Source organism: Lissotriton helveticus, chromosome 6, assembly GCF_964261635.1.
Source record: "Lissotriton helveticus chromosome 6, aLisHel1.1, whole genome shotgun sequence".
Classification (NCBI taxonomy): Eukaryota; Metazoa; Chordata; class Amphibia; order Caudata; family Salamandridae; genus Lissotriton; species Lissotriton helveticus.
The window spans coordinates 439,375,893-439,396,439 of NC_136067.1; the positions used below are offsets into that span (position 1 = coordinate 439,375,893).

Genomic DNA, 20,547 nt, shown 5'->3' on the forward strand with positions numbered 1-20,547 from the left:
TCAGAGGTTCTGATATCAGAAGTTTTCAGATCTCCCTGTTTATTTGCCTTTTTTCAAAAATTAGTGATGGAGTAAACCAAGCTGCTACCATTCGAATTGTACCGGCATTGTATGATGTGTGGAGCTTAGTTGTTCTGTTGTCAAGTGGGCGTTTACAAAGTCCATGGTCATCTCTACTGCAGGCCCTGACCAAATGAGGTTAAAGTCCCTGGGCAATGTTAGCAGGTCACTTGCAAGAGGGGCCCTTGGTGGGCAAGGCAATAGATCCACCTGCTTGGGAAAGTGATTGCCCTCAACCCTAGCAGTCATGCCATAATGAATGACCACTGGAAATAATTCTGCATCTACCAATGTATAGTTCAAGATTGCATTTGTTTTGTGTGACAGCCTGGTGAAAGCTGCTAGTTGGTCCTGGGGAAGTGGTCGTTTAATGTGTAAAGACTAATGCTTTCTAAGGCACTAATGCACAATTTTCTGGCTTGGTCAGTCTTAGTATAATTTGAGAATGTTGCTGGCAATTTTTGATATGGGTGCGTTTGGCACTCTTGGGTTAGTAGAGTTCTATTTTGCATTTGCTGCATAATAAAGACTCATGGCAGTGGCAGGTATGCTTGCTGAAAAGTGAATTGAAGGGATTGAAGTCCAGTGATCAAGGACTTTATTTGTTCATCTTTAATCTTGTGGCCAGGGTGGATATATAAATTGCATACTAAAAGATTGAAATCATTTTGGGTAGAGGGGAGAGCTGATAGGTTTACAAATTGGGCCCATGTTAGTCCTAGATGAATTAGTTCTTGGGTCCACCGAGGTGGATTGTGATGCAAATAGAGAGTCTACCTATAGCTCTTCCTACCTGGTTTAGTTTAGTTGTTTCAATATGGAATTCTCTGTGGCCAGTTAGTGGTGTCGAGGGTTTACAACCAAGTTTCCTGCAATAGCAGGATATCAAAGTGTTGAAGATAAGCAGTGAAGTCATTCTCTCCTACCTTGATGCAGAGACTATTCACATTCCAGGAACACAGTTTTAATGGGGGAAGTTCATGACAGGGGCACTCTTGTCTTTGAGGCCATTGAGCGGTGACCCTGCTGTTACTGAAGGAAGACATTCCTTGTATGAATTGAAATTCCTGGTGTGTCAAATTACTGGGTGCTTGATATTTGCAGAGAGGATCTGTGTACTCATGGGTCTGTTGGGCCTGTTGCTCCCCTTTCTGCTCCACTTGCTGGTGTTGGCCTCTGGGGTAGTTGTCCCGGTGCAGGCAGAAGGGGGATGCGGCAAAACTCTAGCTTGGGCCTTCTTATGGCGTTACCCGATTTAGAGAAGTGTTCCCTGTTCTGCCACACCTGGGTTGCTTTTGTTGTATTGACCCATGTGACTACCGTTATTTCTTTGTCTAGAATACAATGAATGAATTCAACACCTTCTATAGGGTTTGATTGTAAATATTTGAAATTATGTAGGGAACTACTCAGATTTTTAGATCGCAATTCTGTTTAAAACATTGTGTTGTCCTCTGGTCTTGCATCATGGGATCAGTACAAGCCTTGCCAGTTCCATATCGGTGATGTCTTTTTGTTGTTGTGGCGATGCCCTGCACAAGGTGATGGAGTGACTCAGGGGGAGACTGAAGCTGTGGCGAGTGGGTGGGGCTAGGTTGGTCCAAGGCCATAGGTTCTTGGATGTTTGGCTGAGCTGCTGCGGATGCTCAAATGTTGGGGGAGCAGAAACCAGACACAAGATTTGTTGATGGTATGATGGAGTGAGAACAACTTTCTGTCCCAACAAAGAGTGGAGATACTTGGCTTGACCAGTCTCGGGGGTGACCGAACTAGTTGTCAGGGGAGAAGATTCTCTAGTTGTAGTGAGGGGAACTGTGACCTAAGAATGAGATGTTGTTGTCACTTCAAAAGTGGTGCATGCCTTGTCTGATGTCACTGCAAGGGGGGGCCAGATCTTTTCTGGCTCCTGAGTTGCAATGACTATTGTGCTCGAATCAGAATGTAGGGACCCCGATGATTGAGTTGATTTATAGGACCCTTCTTTTTGTGGGAATAATGGGTAAGGAGGTACTGTTCCTCTGTTGGGCTGAGGTTGCAGGGTGTCCTACGGGGATCTGCTGATTGCCTGGTTCTCGTTATTGTGACTAGCTGAGGGAGGACTTTGTGCTTTTGCCCTTATTCTCGTGTTGTTGCTGGCTTTTCTGAGGCGCTTTCTTTTTGTCAAGGACGTTCATGGGCTTTGATGGGTTGGGTCCTGCACCGGATTGTACTATTTGGGGAGTATAGACACCTCCTTGGAGTAGCGTGTGCTAGGTAAAGTGTTAAAGGGATTTTTAGGATTGCCAGGCTTGGCTGTGTCTAAGGCAGCTGATGCAGTTTCTAATGAGAGTTTGTTTCTATGTGTGTTCAGTAGTTTTGTTTTTTGCCATCTGTGAAACAGCATACACATCTTGGTTTTCAGTGCATGAATGCTATTTGTGATCTGCATTTGGGCAGAATGTAAATAACGAGAAAACAGTGTGTCTCTAGTAGTATTGCTGACTGTATCAAATTAAGTTGTTTATTGTAGCGATTTAAGATTACTGTGGGCTTGATATAGAATGCATGGAGCGAATCTGGAACCGTTTCCTTTTGGGCAAAGAGGTGGTAGTGTTATGAGGCACAGTAGTGGATGCTCGCTGACATTTGCATGGTGCTCAGATGCGGGTCCTATGTTTACAGTGCCGCTGGACTCGAGCTACAGCGCATCGGGGATGCCTAACTAGGCCTGGATTTGCCTGAATTCCCAGTCAGTGGAGACCTGCCGGATAATTCGGGCTGAACTGCTCCTAGTGGAGAAGGACCAACGTTGATTTGCATATGTCTTCTCTTGTTCCTGCCCGAGGTGCATAGAGAAAAAGTGATGGACTGGGTTGCAACTCTGAGCAACTAACAGTGGATAACATCAAGACCAACATTCCAGCCTCCACTGCTTTGTTTTTCTCAATATTTGTATGATGGCATGGATAGAAGGCTATTGATCAATGATGGTAAGCGAGAGCATCATTGTGATTGGTATTACAGTCAAGTGTTTGCCTGTGTTTTGCGTTTGTGCAACGTACAAGTGAATCAATAAGTGATCAGAGAGGAGAATTATGTTTTCTGATGTTTATTGAGATTTATGTTGAAATTTTCAAGAAGAATAAGGGGTGTGATAGGTGCTGGTGGATAGCTTCTGTTTTGCAAACCTTAATGTACCTGCTCTCTAAACAGAAGGAAATGGAGAACTCACTAGCCTCAGAGTTTGTGCCACTCTAAAGTTTTTGGATGCTTCTTGGGGGATACATATCAGTTTTGGATGGTCTGCAATGTATGGAGTTGAGGTAGGATTGTTCCTTCAAATCATCACTTAAATTCTAGCCAGACCAACACCCTGCATATGAAAAGATGACGGACAACATGCGAGGTAACCTGCTGTCTAAACAGAACAATACACTGGTCCATGCTCTGCTTCGTGTATTGCTTCCACGACAGATCAAGACAGTGGTCCATGCTCTGCTTCGTGTCTTGCTTCCACGACAGATCAAGACAGTGGTCCATGAATTACTGCAAGCCAGCGGGTCTGCACATGAGCTGCAGTTAGCAGCATCGTCATATCACAAAGCCACATTCTTTTTTATTCAAACTAACGCCACTCTGGTTCTGAAATGACATGTTGTTTCAGCAAATCAAATTGGCTGTCCTTTCAACCAAAAAGAATAAGTCGCTGTGCTCGGATATTTGTGATTTGCAATAGGTTTTGATCTCCTGGCTCAAAATGGGCGCTATTTTGTAGTCTAGAGAGAAGCGTGCCATTCTTTACAAACCTTAAAAATGTTTGGGAATAATTACAAGCATTGCAGGTGTAATCTTTCAAATGTAATCACATAAACAAGCCAACAGCTTCCAGTAACATTCAAGAAAGATAAACAATACATTTCTTTCATTTTACAAACCTTAATGTATCTGTCCCAGCCTTGAACCTTGAAATTCGAGCCATTGATAGCGGAAGAGATAATGTGTCTAACCAGCGCTTTTCATATTTGCTTTGATTCGTTGAGGGTGAAGAAGGTGAGGATGGCGCCTGCACAGGATACATAATCTTTGTTGAGAACTGCATGCTAGTTAGTATAGTCATTCATATATATATATAATATGTATAAATGCATATATATATATAACCTACTCCATTAAATGCAGTCACACAAAGACACATGACTTTACATTTTAATAACACTCAATTCATACAGGATGTGTGTTTGTAATTCACACAGCCTGGAGCCCCAGGATGCATAGGTTACATACATTGTATTGCTCACACTGTGCGTTTTAGACATGCGCTACCGATCAGCAGCTCAGCTTCTACAGTGTTGGACGAAATGCTGCCTTCTACATTTGATGCCTTGCCTTTGTGGCAGGATTTTTTCCCTGAAGTAGTTGCTCTTTACACCACCCTCGATATTCACCCATTGTGTCCCTCTCTCCTATGAGCTTCCCCTCCACATCACCACGACTAAACCACGTGAAGCTGTTATCGTTACTTCTAGCCCAGGACCCACCCTTCTGACTGAGTTCCATTCTGCTGGCTGTCATACCAGTTGTGATACAGAATGTCGATATCGGAAATTTACCCCAAAAGTTGCAGCACAGTACCAGTATTGAAAATCGGGATGTCCCCGATGCGCTGGGACTTTGTGTAGACTTGTCAAGCGAGAATGTGATTCTTCTACATGGCAATCAGAAGCCAGCAAAAAGGGGGTTTGAAATATCGACTTAATTCAGACAGCCCGATTACCACAAAATGGTAGACCTGTTAAATGAGCCAATGGACACTTTTAATGTTTGGAGACGAGTTTTAATAAAATAAAAAATGATATAATTATAATATATGTGCAATGTTAACGTACAGGCTTTTAACAAATATGAAATGCGTTTAAAAATGCCAAAGTTATAGTATACAAAAGACACACAATTGATGGACGGAATGCAGAACAAATTAAAACATTCACCCCCAATCAAGAGATTTGAGTTAAATCCCTCATTTTTTTGCTCAGCATGCCACCCAGTTTAGACCTGGTCATATGCAAATCAGTCTTGACCCTGTGCCTCATGGGAAAAGTCCAGCCCGTACTGCCAAGCCAGGTCCTCCCTGGACCAGAAACAAGCATCCTAGGACCGGTTTCGGGATTTCACCACTCTTCAGCCAGGATAGCTTGATTCCAGTGGCACAGTGAGCCCAGGACCCACGTCTGGGTATACCTGGCGCACTTAGGGCGAGAAAGCAAAAGACACACATTTGATGGACGGAATGCAGAACAACTCAAAACATTCAACCCCAGTCAAGGGATCTGGGCTAATTCCATCATACTTTTGCTCACCATGCCACCCCAGTTTAGACCTGGCCACATGCAAATCAGTCTTAAGCCTGTGCCTCATGGGAACAGTCCCAGCCCGAACTGCCAACCTAGGTCCTCCCTGGACCGTAAACAAGCATCCTAGGACCGGTTTTGGGGTTTCACCCCTCATCAGCCAGGATAGCTTGATTCCAGTGGCACAGTGAGCCCAGGACCCACGTCTGGCCATACCTGGTGAACTTAGTGCAAGAAAGCAAAAGACAAATAATTGATGGACCTGGCCTGGCAGTTCGGGCTGGACTGTTCCCATTGGGCGCAGGGTCAAGACTGATTTGCATATGGCTGGGTCCAAACTGGAATGGCATTGTGAGCAAAAAAACGATGGCTTTAGGCCCAGATCTCTGTACTCGGGTGAATGTATGACATTGTTCTGAATTCTGTCCATCAATTGTTCTTTTTGCATTTGTCACCCTAATGGGACGGGTATGCCGAGACGTCTGTCCCGTGCTCTCCATGCCACTGGAGTAAAGCTATCCTGGCTGATGAGGGCTGTAAGCCCGAAACCTGTCCTTGGATGCTTGTTTCCACTACAGGGAGGACCTGGCCTGGCAGTTCGGGCTTGACTGTTCCCATTGGACGCAGGGTTAAGACTGATTTGCATATGGCTGGGTCCAAACTGGAATGGCATGGTGAGCACAAAAACGATGGATGTAGGCTCAGATCTCTGTACTGGGGTGAATGTATGACATTGTTCTGCATTCTGTCCATCAATTGTTCTTTTTGAAATGTTATAGTATACAGCAATGTTTATTCGTATTGGATCTCAAATGGCTAAAGCTACAATTTGCTTGATAGTAGTTTTACTAGTTTTGCTGAAAAATGCATAAAATGTTTCACTGTTGACCTGTCAATGATCATATGTTTTTCCAATAATAAGTTACACAAATATTCCCACATAATTCTGCTGAAGATTTCTACTTACACCAAGAAGACTTAACGTTTGATTAGAAATTCTGTTTAGTAAAATTATACAGAAATATAAAAATGAAGCATTCAAACTGAATGCAACCTGTCTTAAAAACTAGTTGTATTTCCAAAGGATGATGTTGTGCACAAAAGATTGATTTTTGTTATAAAGATGTTCCAGCTTTTACATCAATCATTATTAGCAAAATGTACACGTTGATATTTTAGAAGGTTGCACATGAAGTTAAAGGATTGAGAAAGTAGTCCCACATGAGAAAATGTTCAGTTTGAAACTAATTGACATGCTGAAAGTAGCAAATCTAGCATTACAGTCTATTCACTATTGTATTCGTGTGAGAGGAAGAGGAGTGATTCTGTTCCCAAGAGAACACCAAATTGTATGAAGGAGGAAAAAATGCAACATGAACAGCAACATCGTTCGACTAACAGTGCGTGTTCCTAGAGTAGGTAACCACTTTTACCCTACCACGCTTTTTATCCCCACCACTTTCCCAGACACACTTACTGATTGCCTTTTTGCAGTTGCTAGTGCACATTTTAAACAGCTTTTTTAAATTGCTCTGAGACCATACTGAGTTTCTTGAACCTCTGTCCATTGGAAGTTCTGCTTTGATCGTTTATTGATTTTGAATTGATTTAGTAGCTTTATGCTTGATCTCTTACTCTCTCAAACTCTTCATGGGCTCTAACTGACACCTTTTCGCTCAAATCTTAGAATATGGAATCTTTCTTTTATGGAACATGCTTTTATGCATATTATTAAAATTCATGATTAACCATTTTTGATTACTGAGGTCCATACTTATTTTGTTTAATATGAATAACATTTATGGCTTTGAATAAAGATAACTTACTAAACTTGAATAATAAAACCCTTTAAAACTAACATCCAACTTGCATTATTGACTGAACCTAGAATAGAAACTATGGTCAATATTTTTATGACCTTTGCTCAGCCTGATAGACACTCTTCTTGAGGAGCAAAAGGTTAGGGGTTGTGGCCCCTCCGTCCTTATGGATGGGCCGCGGCTGCTGTGGCCAATTTTCTATTTAACTTAATAGGACAAACCTCTTAAATAATACATATGACCTGTAATTTAAAGTGAAGATATTGACAAGTATGTATTTGACACTGAAAAACACCTTTTGCCAGGCCCTATGGTCAGTGCTCTGTAGTTTGGAAAAAATACACTACACACATTCCTGAGACCGGCACTGTGGCAAATAACCTTAAAGCCATGCTTACAATGCCAGTGTGAAATAAACCATGTCTAGGAAGGGCACTGATACATTTTACATTCTTCAGTAATCTACAATGCCACATCATGTGCACTCAGCCTTCACTGTGTTTGACATACAGTAATACTTGGACCCCAAAGTTTAGTGATTTCCAAACCGTGTACCATATAACTTTCGGCATGCACAACCACACTTGTATCTGGATTTAACACTATTTCCATGTAATATGTGAGGTGCTAAGCAGTGCCTAGTGGGGGAGCAAGTTATAGTTAGCTCAGTAAACCATGACTGGTGAATTTCAGTGGTTGGTCTGTTTTAAAATGTTACTTTTGTGTTAGTAGAACAATTAGCTATAAATTGAATTTAACATTTGGCTTTTTTTGATCATTTCTAGAGATTTGAAACATAAGGCTTCATCACCATGCCTAACTATAATGTTACATTAACCTTTATGTTTTTTAGTGAGTACATAAATATGTACATGTTTATTCATGTTCTTGTTCAGTGATTGATCACATATTTGTTCCCATATAGATCACATCCATCTATAAATATAAACCATTCAACAATTATTGCATGTTTAAAAGGTCCTTGATTGATCCAAATGCCAATTTTTCGTGTACTATTCAGCTTTTTCTTTCTTGTGAAAAGAGTTCTTTCAATATATATAACAGAGAGTTATACATTTATGTGGTCTATAGTGTATGAGTTCTTCAGCTGTGAAGCAACATGATACCCAACGGGTGATAGGATGTAACCATGATATTGATGTAGTTGATATCTCCAGGCAACGAGTGACAACCTTGGGGGCAACACTATCGCAATGATATTGGCTTTGCCAGGGCACAAGGTTCAGAGATATCAGTGCTATATATCTTCACCGGGGGTATGTCGTGGTGCCATCTCGAGAATCATGATCCTTGTACAAGTTTTGTATCCGTTTGTTCTGTTGACTATTCCTGTTGATAAGTTGTATAATGATGGCCCATCCTTGAGTGATAATTCAATAACTCGATATAATAGTTATCCCGACTCATGTTATTATGAACCATGAGAGAAACATGTTCTTTAATGCGACTAAAAGACTCCCTTAAAAATCTGGGTGAACCCAAGCACTATGGGGGAGGGAACTACAATTCCTAGGATATACAGTAGTATTGTGCACCCACTGAGAGTCTGTGTCATAAAGATATAAGCTTCGGCTTTCTAATCTCTCATAGTGATAGCCATGTTAATATCTATTTTCGATAGTGGTTTAGTCTAGTGAGGTGACATAGTAATTTAGGACTGCATATCCTGGGTTATTAGAGATAGTGTGATGATGTTTCTGGGGAGGGAACTACAACTCCCATGGTATTTAGTGGCATCGCGCACCTACTGACAGGCTGTGGGAAACCTTTGCCCTGATTTTTGTATACGATCATGATTAAAATATCTCTATGACCATCCAACATTAGCTGTGGCTTACTTTTACAAGGCCATTAAAACAATGGGGTTGACCCAATGAGTCAAAGGACCTGGGTAACAATTTATATATAGAAACAAGGTGGTCCTTGACACAACTCCAAATATCACTTAATGTAAATCTTATTTTTTGGGGTAAACAGATTGAATCTGTAACTGAGGAGAGGAGATGTATTGTTTGTGAAGAACAGTATTAATGCAACAAACCCAACACAAACAATTCAAAAGACCAATTATGCTTGATCTCTCTTTTTTTATAATAACGAATTTATTTACATGTTCATAAAATAATTGATCAAAAAAAGAAAACTGCAAGATGCAGTGAGCAAGAAAGGGGTGCTCAAGTGAATTAAAAAGAGAAATAGCTCAAAGGACAAAGTTAAGATAATTATGTACAACTAAAAATACAAATTTTCCAGTTAAACAACCAAAAAGCCTACACATACATTTGTATGTACATAATTTGATCATACAAAACGTAAGTACGTTGCGTGTAACTCAGGACACGCCCCTAGTTTTGGAAATCTCGGCAAGACGCTGTTCGAGTCTGCCGTCTTTCGAACCCCCTTTTTTCTCGGTGGTCGGTTGGAATACCATCCAACGGATTAATACAATTCAGGACCCTTTCAGGCATTGGGCTTGGTTGCATGACATCGGGCTCCTTATGACTGCCCGTGAGCGATTGACCCCTTGTTAAGTCACCTTTGGATCAAGACGTGGAACGATTCATCCGGACATCCGGAATTCCCATAAAATTGTGCATCGAATCATCCATTCATCTTTGGAATTTTACTTAGACATCATCTATAGGTGGCCCGTCCAGTCGCATTGACGTGACCCCCATATATTACCAGCGGTCCCTTTGCCCCCCCCTTCTAATCCGAGTCCTGAAGAAGACCCGCAGCAGAGGTCGTGATTTTCCCCTTTTTGCGCCAGGGTTGAAACGTCGACGATTACGCCCCCATCATTCTGAGGCCTACACCGTTATTTTCACTGTCCCTGCCCCTTTCCCTTTTTTGTATGATCAAATTATGTATATACAAATGTATGGGTAGACTTTTTGGTTGTTCTACTGGAAAATTTGTATTTCTAGTTGTATATAATTATCTTAACTTTGTCCTTTGAGCTATTTCTCTTTTCAATTCACTTGAGCACCCCTTTCTTGCTCACTGCATCTTGCAGTTTTCTCTTTTTGATCAATTATTTTATGAACATGTAAATAAATTCGTTATTATAAAAAAAGAGAGATCAAGCATAATTGGCCTTTTGAATTGTTTGTGTTGGGTTTGTTGCATTAATACTGTTCTTCACAAACAATACATCTCCTCTCCTCAGTTACAGATTCAATCTGTTTACCCCAAAAAATAAGATTTACATTAAGTGATATTTGGAGTTGTGTCAAGGACCACCTTGTTTCTATATATAAATTGTTACCTCAGTTACAGATTCAATCTGTTTACCCAAAAAAAATAAGATTTACATTAAGTGATATTTGGAGTTGTGTCAAGGACCACCTTGTTTCTATATATTACTTTTACAAGGAGCATTGAACACTGGTACGATTCAAGCAGTTAGGACTACATATCCCATGACACCCGGGATGGCGCGATGACGTGTTTCTTCAGTGCCATACCAGGAACTAAATAGGCGTCTATTTGCCGCCCAGTACCTCCCCGAGACGGCCCAGAAAGACGCCCGGAGTACCGACTGGACGGTAAGCATATTGCTTGGCCCCGAGAATGTTTGCCGTCATTGAGTCGCAGGCAGAGCGCTAAGTTATGTATGCCGTAAGAAGTGAGTTCGGGATTTTGTTCAAGCTCCTTGCAGCTAGCAAGAGGCGGATGCCAGTAAAAACTATCAGTCCCTATTTATTTACATCTACGGGATAATCGCATCTATGTGGTTGGTGTCACTATCGAAGAGAGGGTGTCGCCGATACTGAATTCCCGGCCACTGCTCCATTGTCATACAAACGATCATGCAACCCTGTGAGTCGCGTGGTCTCAGTTGCGTTTCGTTTTTATTCACAACAAAACATTCTGGCGATTCGGATAGTGGGTCTTCTTTTAAACATTGTGTAGTGATTCCCAAGCTCAACTATGCGTGATGGCGCCAAGAAAGACCTACATACGTATTATGCAAGCAGCGCTTTAACCAGTTGAGGGATGCGCATATTGGGTGAATGAGTCTGTGAAGTCGGTCTATGATCGACATGTCTTTTAAACTCTCCATGTTTGTTTGTTCCCCTACTAGAGGGGTGCTCTATTTACCTGTGCCGCGGCCAGGTGAGGTGGAGCTTTTCTCTCCTGCAAAATAGGTAAGCAGGAGCCATACACCCTAAGGTTGAGTGAGTGTACACATGATTGGCACCGAGAGAAATACAACAATGGATTTTGTATTCTAATTCTGGCTAAAATAGAAAGGTATCTCTGCCTATAAACTAATGTTGTGTTTTGTTTGGCTTTCTTTGTACCTGCATGTGACTACTGCGTCATCTCCTGGTTTATGGATCACCTAACAGGAGAATGAATACACCTAGGAAACCCATGTGAAATTCCCTTTTTATTAATAATATTTTTCACCACTTTTCAAGCAGTAGCGACAATCGGTCCTGAAGAATGCAGCAGATACCTACTGGGGTCAATTAGACTGCAGAAACATGTTGACTTATTAACACTTTTAGTATCTATTTGGTTGAACTACTATTCGCACTGTTTTTTTTATTGATTTGGAAGTAGAGAGGTAATGATTAAAACTATTTTTCCTCTTTGCTCTCCAATTTTATCTTATGTCTCATCACTTTTTCACTTCACTATTTTCACGCACTGCTTTACAGTTATCACCACACGTCCATATCCTTCTAGGATACACCGGAATACATTATTGTACAACCTGTAGTAAAATCACTTTGGGCATGGTTGTAATATTTCTTCTTTCCGGTGTGAAGGATCCCAAATGATGACAAGGGCGGTTCCAGTCGACAACTGATGGGTATTTTTCCACTATCATAAGATACCTACCCATATAGAAGTCACACTGTATTCCACATATACTTTCTATATATATGTTTCTGACTTTTTCACTCGGGTGGTTGGTCAGGTACTGAGTTAGCCTTCATTTCCCATTTGTTGTGACCCACAGCTATTCTGCATTTTTGAATAGAAGAGATTATCAGTCACTGAAAAAGGAAATGAATGCAAACAATCAAGTGTTGTGTTGCAAATCATATATAAAGAGTGAAGTCATAAGTATTGCAAACAGGTGTGTATGTACTCATCTTTCTTGCATATGTATAGTTCCCAGTAATGAGGTCTGAAATGGCCACAGCTCAAAATAATCATTGCTGAGCTAGCCAGCTCACTCGGGAGATTTATAATACTACCCCATCTTTCGAAATTGTAAAAACACTGTTATCTTCAATAGACAGAAGTACATTTGGTTAATTTATATCTGAGACACATTTCTTTCTGACATATTAAATATGGCTTTAAAAGTCTGCCAAATGAATATAAATGCTTTTGTGCTTAGATAAAACTACATAGTTGTAGGTGTTCAGAAAATTATGTTTGGGGAATTCCAAAAGGTTTTCAGCAAATAAAAGTTTGCTATTGCAGAATTTTTTAGTTGCTCTCTTATGCCAAATTGATCTCAATTACCATACATATCAGCAGAAATCTTTGACATTCAGTGGTTATGGTATACTAAGTCATACTAATTCATGCAATTTTGATACTAAGAAATACAATTCAGTATACATCCACCCACTAAACCAGGGATCTCCAACCTTCTCTGTAGTAAAATCTACTTATGTGTAATAAAAATCATCTCGTGCTTCTAACACAAATTATCATTGTTACAAGATTCCACTAGTGACCATGGCTTGCAGAGTTACTAGCAGTGACCACCTCAGCACAATAGGCATAGTCTCTACCAATAATGTAAAAAAAAAACCATTATCATTTGCAATCTTGAATACCTCGACATGTCATAACAGTCATATATGCAATGACCTGTAGCACCAAAGAAAGAACACGAGTAATATTCTCCAATTCTGCATGAATTAAGATTTTCAATACAAGCCTTAATTGTATTTTTCTGCAAGCATCACCTTATCAATTCTGAAATACACACTTTGTACTTTTAAATATATAATGTTGACATTTGAAAACAGACCTAACTAAATAAAACAAACGCTTTTCATTTACTCAGGTAAACATAGGGGAGCTACTCACCTATATATGGAGGGTTCCTGAGCCACTCTTTGGAGAACCTTGTCCTTGCACTATACAAATCTCCCAGTGAGTCAAGTATAATTTAACTATAATTAGGACTATGGAACTAAAACAGGAATCCTAAGATTGGTGGTGGATTGATCATTAAAAATAGCACAGTGCTATTGTTAGAAATGAGGGTCTCTAGTTGGTAGGGGTAGGTACCTTTGTCCACATAGGTACCTTTGCTTCTAGTCAGGGTAAGGGGGATACACACCTTAGATAACCCCTGCTCACCACCTGGGCAGCTTGGCAGGAGCAGGCAGATTTATCACAAAGGCAATGTGTAAAGTATGTGGGGGACGTGTCCAAGATGGCGACAGAGTGAGACGTGTCCTAGTGTCCCTCCAGCACCGAGCAATCTTTAAGCTTTGTAATAGAACCCTCTCGGGACACCGGCCGCTTCGTTCCGCACGGAACACAACCGGGAAAGTGCATGGGCCGTCTGGAAGTCTTGGATTGTTGCCCGAGTCTTCGGGAAGCGGCGATCGCTGGTGCGGACTGCCTTGTCTGAATTAGCGGCTCCCACCGGACCTGCCCGCCGAGTCACCCGCGCGTTGAGCGCGACCCCAGAGTGGTGGTGGAGAGCTTGGCGGGTACGATCTCCGCTCCTGCGGGGTACTGTCGTGAGCCCTGCTGGACGAGAGGACTCCATCAGAGTGTGGCGCGGTTGCACCCGGACCGGCGGCGTCGGCTCGAGAGTATCGACGTCGCCCGGGTCTTGTTGCAGGGATAGGGCCTCTGCTTAAATCGAGCCCGGGGCTTTCCGGCCTATGCGGGCCTCCGCCGCAGCTGACCCAGAGCGGACGCCTGTTGGAGGGCGAGGCAACGAAGGCCACTGCGGCATACCTCCACCCCCCTCCGATCCCGGGGTGAACTTCGGAGGCACTGCAAACCCGCCCCCCAGCCCCGTGAAGCGGAGAAGGAGCGCTGGGGCCACTACAAAGACCCGTGAAAGCCGAAGCACAATGACCCAGGTCCATCCGGCGGAGGTGCGCGGCAGCCCCCGCCTCTCTTGTCGCCCGAGATTCCAGCTTCCTGGGGCAGACGCCTAACATCCAGCACGGTAGGCTAGCCCTCACCTGAGGCCCTGAAATAAGCGTACTACGCCGGTGACACAAACTGCAATCAGCAGGGACTCAGGCCTAACGAGGCCTGCGCGGCCACCTGGGTGACCTTGAGGATAGACCTTCAGCCATCGTAGCTGCAGCAATAGCACGCTGGGCCTCTACACAGCGCCTACTAGAGCGGGCGGCTGACGGAGTACTATTGACCACCCGCTCCGAGCGACCCCCCTTACAGGATTTGTTTGGCTCTGCCATCCCGTCATGGACTAAAATAATAATAGAGTGGAGTCCCGTGGGGTGCAACAAGAGGCGAGGATCAGAGTTCCGCAGAACAGACGCTACATGGCCCAGGCAGCAGAGCGAACCACCTAGAGGTCGTGGTAGCCAGATCTACAATCTGGGGAGGCCGATCCTTGGGGTCTGGGCTACGCTGATCACCCAATAATCCAGAGGGCCCAGGGGCAAGTCATGGCGGCCAGACTACGTAAAGACAAACCTAACAAAGAAGGATTGGTCAAGGGAGCGCCATCTTCATCGTCGCCTGGATCCAGCCAGTCGCCCCAGCGGAATGACGATGAGGCCCCAGCCACCAAGGCCTTTATGGTCGAACTCTTTAAGGCCATTAAGGATGACATTTCGGAGCTCCGCTCCCAGTTGGCGTCAGACCTCCGCGAGGTGAGGAGAGACGTAGATGGCATAGGGGAACGAGTGGCCACCTTGGAAGAGCACGATCTGGGTTTGGCAGAAGACGTACATCAACTCCAACAGGACGTCCTCCAGCTTACGGAACAGAACCTAGATCTCCAGGCTCATGCCGAGGACTTAGAGAACCGGTCCCGCCGGAATAACGTCAGGATCCGAGCGGTGCCCTGGGCGGGAGAAGGCAAGGACCTCAGAGAATATGTGAACGCCCTCTTTAAGTTTATCCTGGGTGAGGAAGATCTCCAGGAGATTCGCATGGACAGGGTCCACCGAGTTGGACTGCCACAGGGTGCGAAGGCACCACCCCCTGACATTCTGGTGTGTGTCCACGACTTCTAATTGAAAGAACGGATACTAAGGAAAGCACGGGACACCAACCCCCTACAGTTTCGGGATCATCACCCGAGTTGTTCCAAGACCTAGCGACCTCGACCCTGCAGAAAAGGCGGGACTTTTGCCCTGTTACCAACTTTCTTCGGGACCAGAAGGTGGCCTATTCTTGGGGCCACCCCTTCCGCCTTATCTTTCGATGGCAGAACAAGCTGGTCCAGGTCAGATCCCTTACAACCGCAATAGAAATCCTTGGCTTGGATGAATCTACAACGGCACCCAAGAGTGACGGATCCCCATCGAGGAGACGACAACGCCCCCAGGCATGGCAGAGAGTGGCCGGTGCTGCGGCTGTGGGGAGACCAGACACCTCTACCAGCCTCCAGGAGAGAGGGGCTGCGGTGGCCTCTGTGGCGCTGGTGGCAGACGAGCCATCGCAGGATGGCCCTTCCACTGAGTGAGTCCCGTGAGGCGGCACCGCGAGCACCGGAGGGGCGCCTCTTCATCAGGTACCGAGAGTACTTTATGTTACCCCTGAAGACACGATTCCCTAGTGGGTTAAGGAGGGACATCCACCGCCTCTATGGACCCTGACCCTTGCGGTCGTTCTCAGGGACTTTATCTTCAGGCCCTTTCACCATTTTATTCTGCTTTGTTTAGCTAGGCCTGAGTGTCTTCGGAAGGGGGTTGGGGGGTCTGTTGGGGAGAGGAGGGAGGAGGGGGAGGGAGGGCAGTGGTGGTAGCTGGGGGGTTGTCGAAAGTTCCGTTACAGCTGAGATACGGCCTGAGTGGAGACATGGAGAGGCTGAATGAGGGGGTCGAGAAGACATCTGGTATACATGGACTGTGCTGCTCTGAAGTGCACAGATGGATGGGTTGTATGATAGTGGGATGAAACAAGGTTGGGAGGTGGTGAACTGGATGGCCCAAGAGGTCCCCCATATAGAGCACGACCTGTCAACCCGACTATAATGCCGCTCACTTTGGGGACGTGGAATGTGAAAGGGCTGAACTCTCCCCAAAAGCGCCAAAAGATCTGGAAGTACATACTCGACCACAATTTAGATGTGGTGGGACTTTAGGAAACACACTTGGCTATGCCGGAAGACTCCCGCCTTAGGCACAAGCAATTCCCCCTCATATATAGATCCTCAGCCCTCACAAAGCATAGGGGAGTGGCCCTCATGTTCCGCTCATGTCTGCACTTTCAACCTATGGGAGTTCTTAGCGATAAGGAGGGGCGCTGGATGGTGGCTAAGGGGGTGCTGCGTGGTAGGCTATGCACATTTCTGGTCCTTTATGCTCTCAATGTGGGTCAGGACGGATTCATACAGGGTCTGCTAAAGACAGTTCTAGACTTCATCGAGGGGCCTTTAATTGTGATGGGGGATTTTAACCTCGTTTGGCGGAGGGATTTGGACAGTACTCATCACCAGAGATCTGACACCGGCCTGTTCTCCACCGAAACGCAGCAAATAATAGCAGACATGGGATTAGTTGACGGGTGGCAGTCTCTATACCCACACTCTAGAGATTATACCTTTTTCTCTCATGTCCACCGCTCCTATTCCCATCTGGACCATTTCTTCTTCAGCCAATCTCTTCGGGGGGGATCTAAGTGAGGCCAAGATGTTCCCTTTATCAGTCTCAGATCATAGCTTGCTTGCTATCTGCCTCCGCTGGGAAGCGGTTGATAACTCCCACCGCAAATGGTATTTTCCAGCCTCCCTGGTTCGGGATAAACCCTCCTACAAAGCGTTACGGAAAGCTGTCAGTGAATTTTTTGCCCTTAACGCCCCAGGCGACACTTTGATATTTAACACATGGGACGCTTTCAAGGCTTCTATACGCGGCAGCTGTATAGCGCTTGACGCAGCCCTCAACAAGCTGAGAAGGAAAGAGCAGGAACAACTGGAAGAGGAACTTTCTGAGCTTGAACAAGCCCACAAGCAGAATCCCTCCAGGCGGGCGGTGCGGCAACTAACGGCGGTTCGGGGTAAACTCAGAACTCATTACAATAACAGAGCGGAGCTCACGTTGCTGAAATTGCGGCGCCTCTCATACTCCCAGGGGAATAAAGTGGGGAAACACCTGGCCCGCCAACTCCGGGACAAGAGGGAGAAAGAATATATTGGGGGTATACAAGGTGCAACGGGGACCCTCATACATCATGATGGCCTCAAAGCAGGTCTCTTCGGCGACTTCTATGAAGCGCTTTACACCGGAGACACTCTTGATGCCGGGGCACAAGGGGAATACTTGAGGGCACTCCCGCTTCCCCAGGTATCGGCGGGATGGAACGAGTTGCTCTTCGCCTCCTTCACCAGAGAAGAGGTCTTGTCAGCCATCAAGACCCTGAAGCCTCATAAGGTCGGACGGATTTACCGCAATTCTTTACAAAACTTTCGCCTCTGAACTAGGAGACTTTCTGGTACAATTATTTAATAGCATGGCGGAAGAGGGTGTGACTTCCGGATCCATGGCAGAAGCGGTAATCTCGGTCATTCCCAAGCCTGGAAAGGACCCGTCAACGTGCTCCTCGTACAGGCCGATCGCCCTACTCAACCTGGATGCCAAACTGTACTCGTTCATAATTGCCGGTAGGCTGAATGACCTAATGCCGGCACTTATTCATCCGGATCAGTCCGTTTTCATCAAGGGCCGCCAAACCCATGACAACACCAGGAGAGTAATCCATCTGATCAAGAAAGCCAACAAGTTCAAGATCCCAGCTGTCCTGAGAGGCCTCGACACCGAAAAGGCCTTTGATAGGGTGGACTGGGGTTTCTTGTTCCAGACCTTGACATCATTCGGCTTTTCGACCAAATTCTTAACGATGCTTAAGGCCAACTTCAGCTCTCCCCGATCTAGAGTGGTCGTCAACGGCCACATGTCGGCACCCTTTCCACACTCCCGTGGCACTCGTCAGGGTTGCCCTCTTTCCCCCCTGCTTTTTTGCCCTGAGCATAGAACCACTGGCTCTGGCAGTGAGAGAGGATCCGGACATTCGGGGTCTTCCCTTCACTGGGGAGTCACACAAGATCACCCTGTTCGCCGACGATGTTCTACTTTCCCTCTCGGACCCCGCCCACTCACTCCCCCACGTTCAGGAAGCATTACTATGTTTCGAGGGGGTGGCAGGCTTTAAGATCAACTATGAAAAATCATTTGTCCTCAACCTCACTCTGCCCCCATCTGACGTGGCACACCTCCAAACGCTCACAGCTTTACCTTGGACCCTCTCCTCCATACAATACTTGGGGATTCACCTGACTCCCAAGGTTGAGAAGCACTACTCGGCCAATTTTCCCCCACTGCTCACATCAATTCAGAAAACCCTAGCTCGGTGGAAACCGATGTTCATATCCTGGCTAGGGCGAATACATGCGATCAAGATTTCCCTTCTCCCTAAGCTCTTATACCTCTTTCGAGCATTACCCATTACCCTAGACGGGGAATTCTTTTGGCGCATCAAAACACTAATGCTTCGCTTCATCTGGCAGGGTGGTCGGGCTCAGTTCTCCTATGCTACTTCGCGTCGTCCGAGGAAAGAAGGGGGGACGGGACTTCCCGACATGCACTTGTATTACAAGGCAGCAGAACTCTGTGTATTGGTGGAATGGACCCAACCTGCGTCTGAAAAACACTGGTTACACATGGACAGAAGTATAGCAGGGAGGACGATATGGGACCTTGTGTGGAAACCCAAAGGCGACAGGCCCAAGAATGCTTAAGTCAGCACCCCCACGAGCACTACCCTTAAGGTCTGGGACCCGATCTCTGGTGATGAACGATGGACCACTTTCCCTCCTCCCTTTACTCCTATACACTTTAACCCAGCCTTACCGCCGGCGACACTTGAGGGCCCCTTTGATAGCTGGAGGGAGGGGGGATGCCTAGCACTCATGCACCTATTCCACGGCTCTGCACCTCTCACGTTTGATAACTGTATGCAAGACTATGGTGTCCAACAAACCGAGAGATACCATCACACCCAGCTTTTACATTGGGCATTATCCTCCCTGGTGAGAGATGCGGCCACCAGGCCCCTGACACCCTTCGAGGCCTTCCTCTCACGGACCTCTGCCATGCGGGGGGGTCATTTCCTTTATTTATAACCTTCTTCTGTCTACTGTTGTGTCCCCTAGACCTCGCTACATGTCCATGTGGGAAGGGCTGCTTGGCCGGAATATCTCTGAGGCGGAGTGGTCCCACCTGTGGTCCGATGTGGCGAAACACAACCACTCGATAGAACTACGAGAGGCACACCTCAAAACGATGATGGACTGGTATCTCTATCCAGCCAGGCTGCGGCAGATTTTCCAGAGCTGCTCGAATAGATGCTGATGGGTTGGGGCTGCTGGGGGACTTCCTCCACATCTGGTGGGACTGCCCCGTCATTCGCCCTTATTGGGAAGAGATTTTATCCCACATTAAAGAGATACTGGGCTACCCGATCGAGGACTCGATGGCTCACATTTTGCTGGGCCTTCAGGACCCGGGACTCGAACATCAAACCAAGGCTGATAAGAGGATATTGTGGCTATGTGTGGGGGCGGCTAAACTCACCCTGGCAGCAGCTTGGAAGCTGAAGGGAGCTCCTGCGATTTCCCTTTGGCATGTGAGACTTTAGAAGTTGTTGAGTGTGGAGAGAATGGCGGACATCTTCAGAGACGATTTTAAAAATTTTGAATTTCGCTGGGGCACTCTAGTTCGGTTTCTTTCCAAGGGACTCCCTTCGGCAGTCTGTCCGCCCAGTGTGCGTGCTCTCCACTTGTTCCAGCTGTAATCACCGCCTATCTTGAACAGTTTTACCCTATAAAACTCGCTACCACCACTGGGGAGGAGGAGGGTGGGGGGACACGGGGAGGGGGGGGTTCTGTTATCTGTTTGAGAGATGTCCCATCACTATGTTTTAGCAGAGCCCTTCCCTCATACGGGGGCATTGAACTGCGAATCATCACCTCCGAGCTTAACAGCGCTCCTCATCCCTCTTCACAATACGAACCCTGTTTAACTTTCTAGTGTGAGGTCCTGGCCGAACTAATGTTGCTTCCAGAGTGCTACAGACTTATGGGACCTGGACTCACGGCACCGTGCTGGGATGATGTGAGT

At 45.5% G+C, this 20,547-nt stretch overlaps 1 protein-coding gene across 1 annotated transcript in view; it reads right to left on the reverse strand.

Moving 5' to 3' along the window:
• Nucleotides 1-20,547, reverse strand: part of SNTG2 (syntrophin gamma 2) — a 1,262,328-nt gene that overhangs the window by 596,617 nt on the left and 645,164 nt on the right. Inside the window, exon 9 of the mRNA XM_078647499.1 lies at nt 3,975-4,102. Coding sequence (XP_078503625.1) covers nt 3,975-4,102 — 128 coding nt within the window. The remainder of the gene's footprint in view (nt 1-3,974; nt 4,103-20,547) is intronic.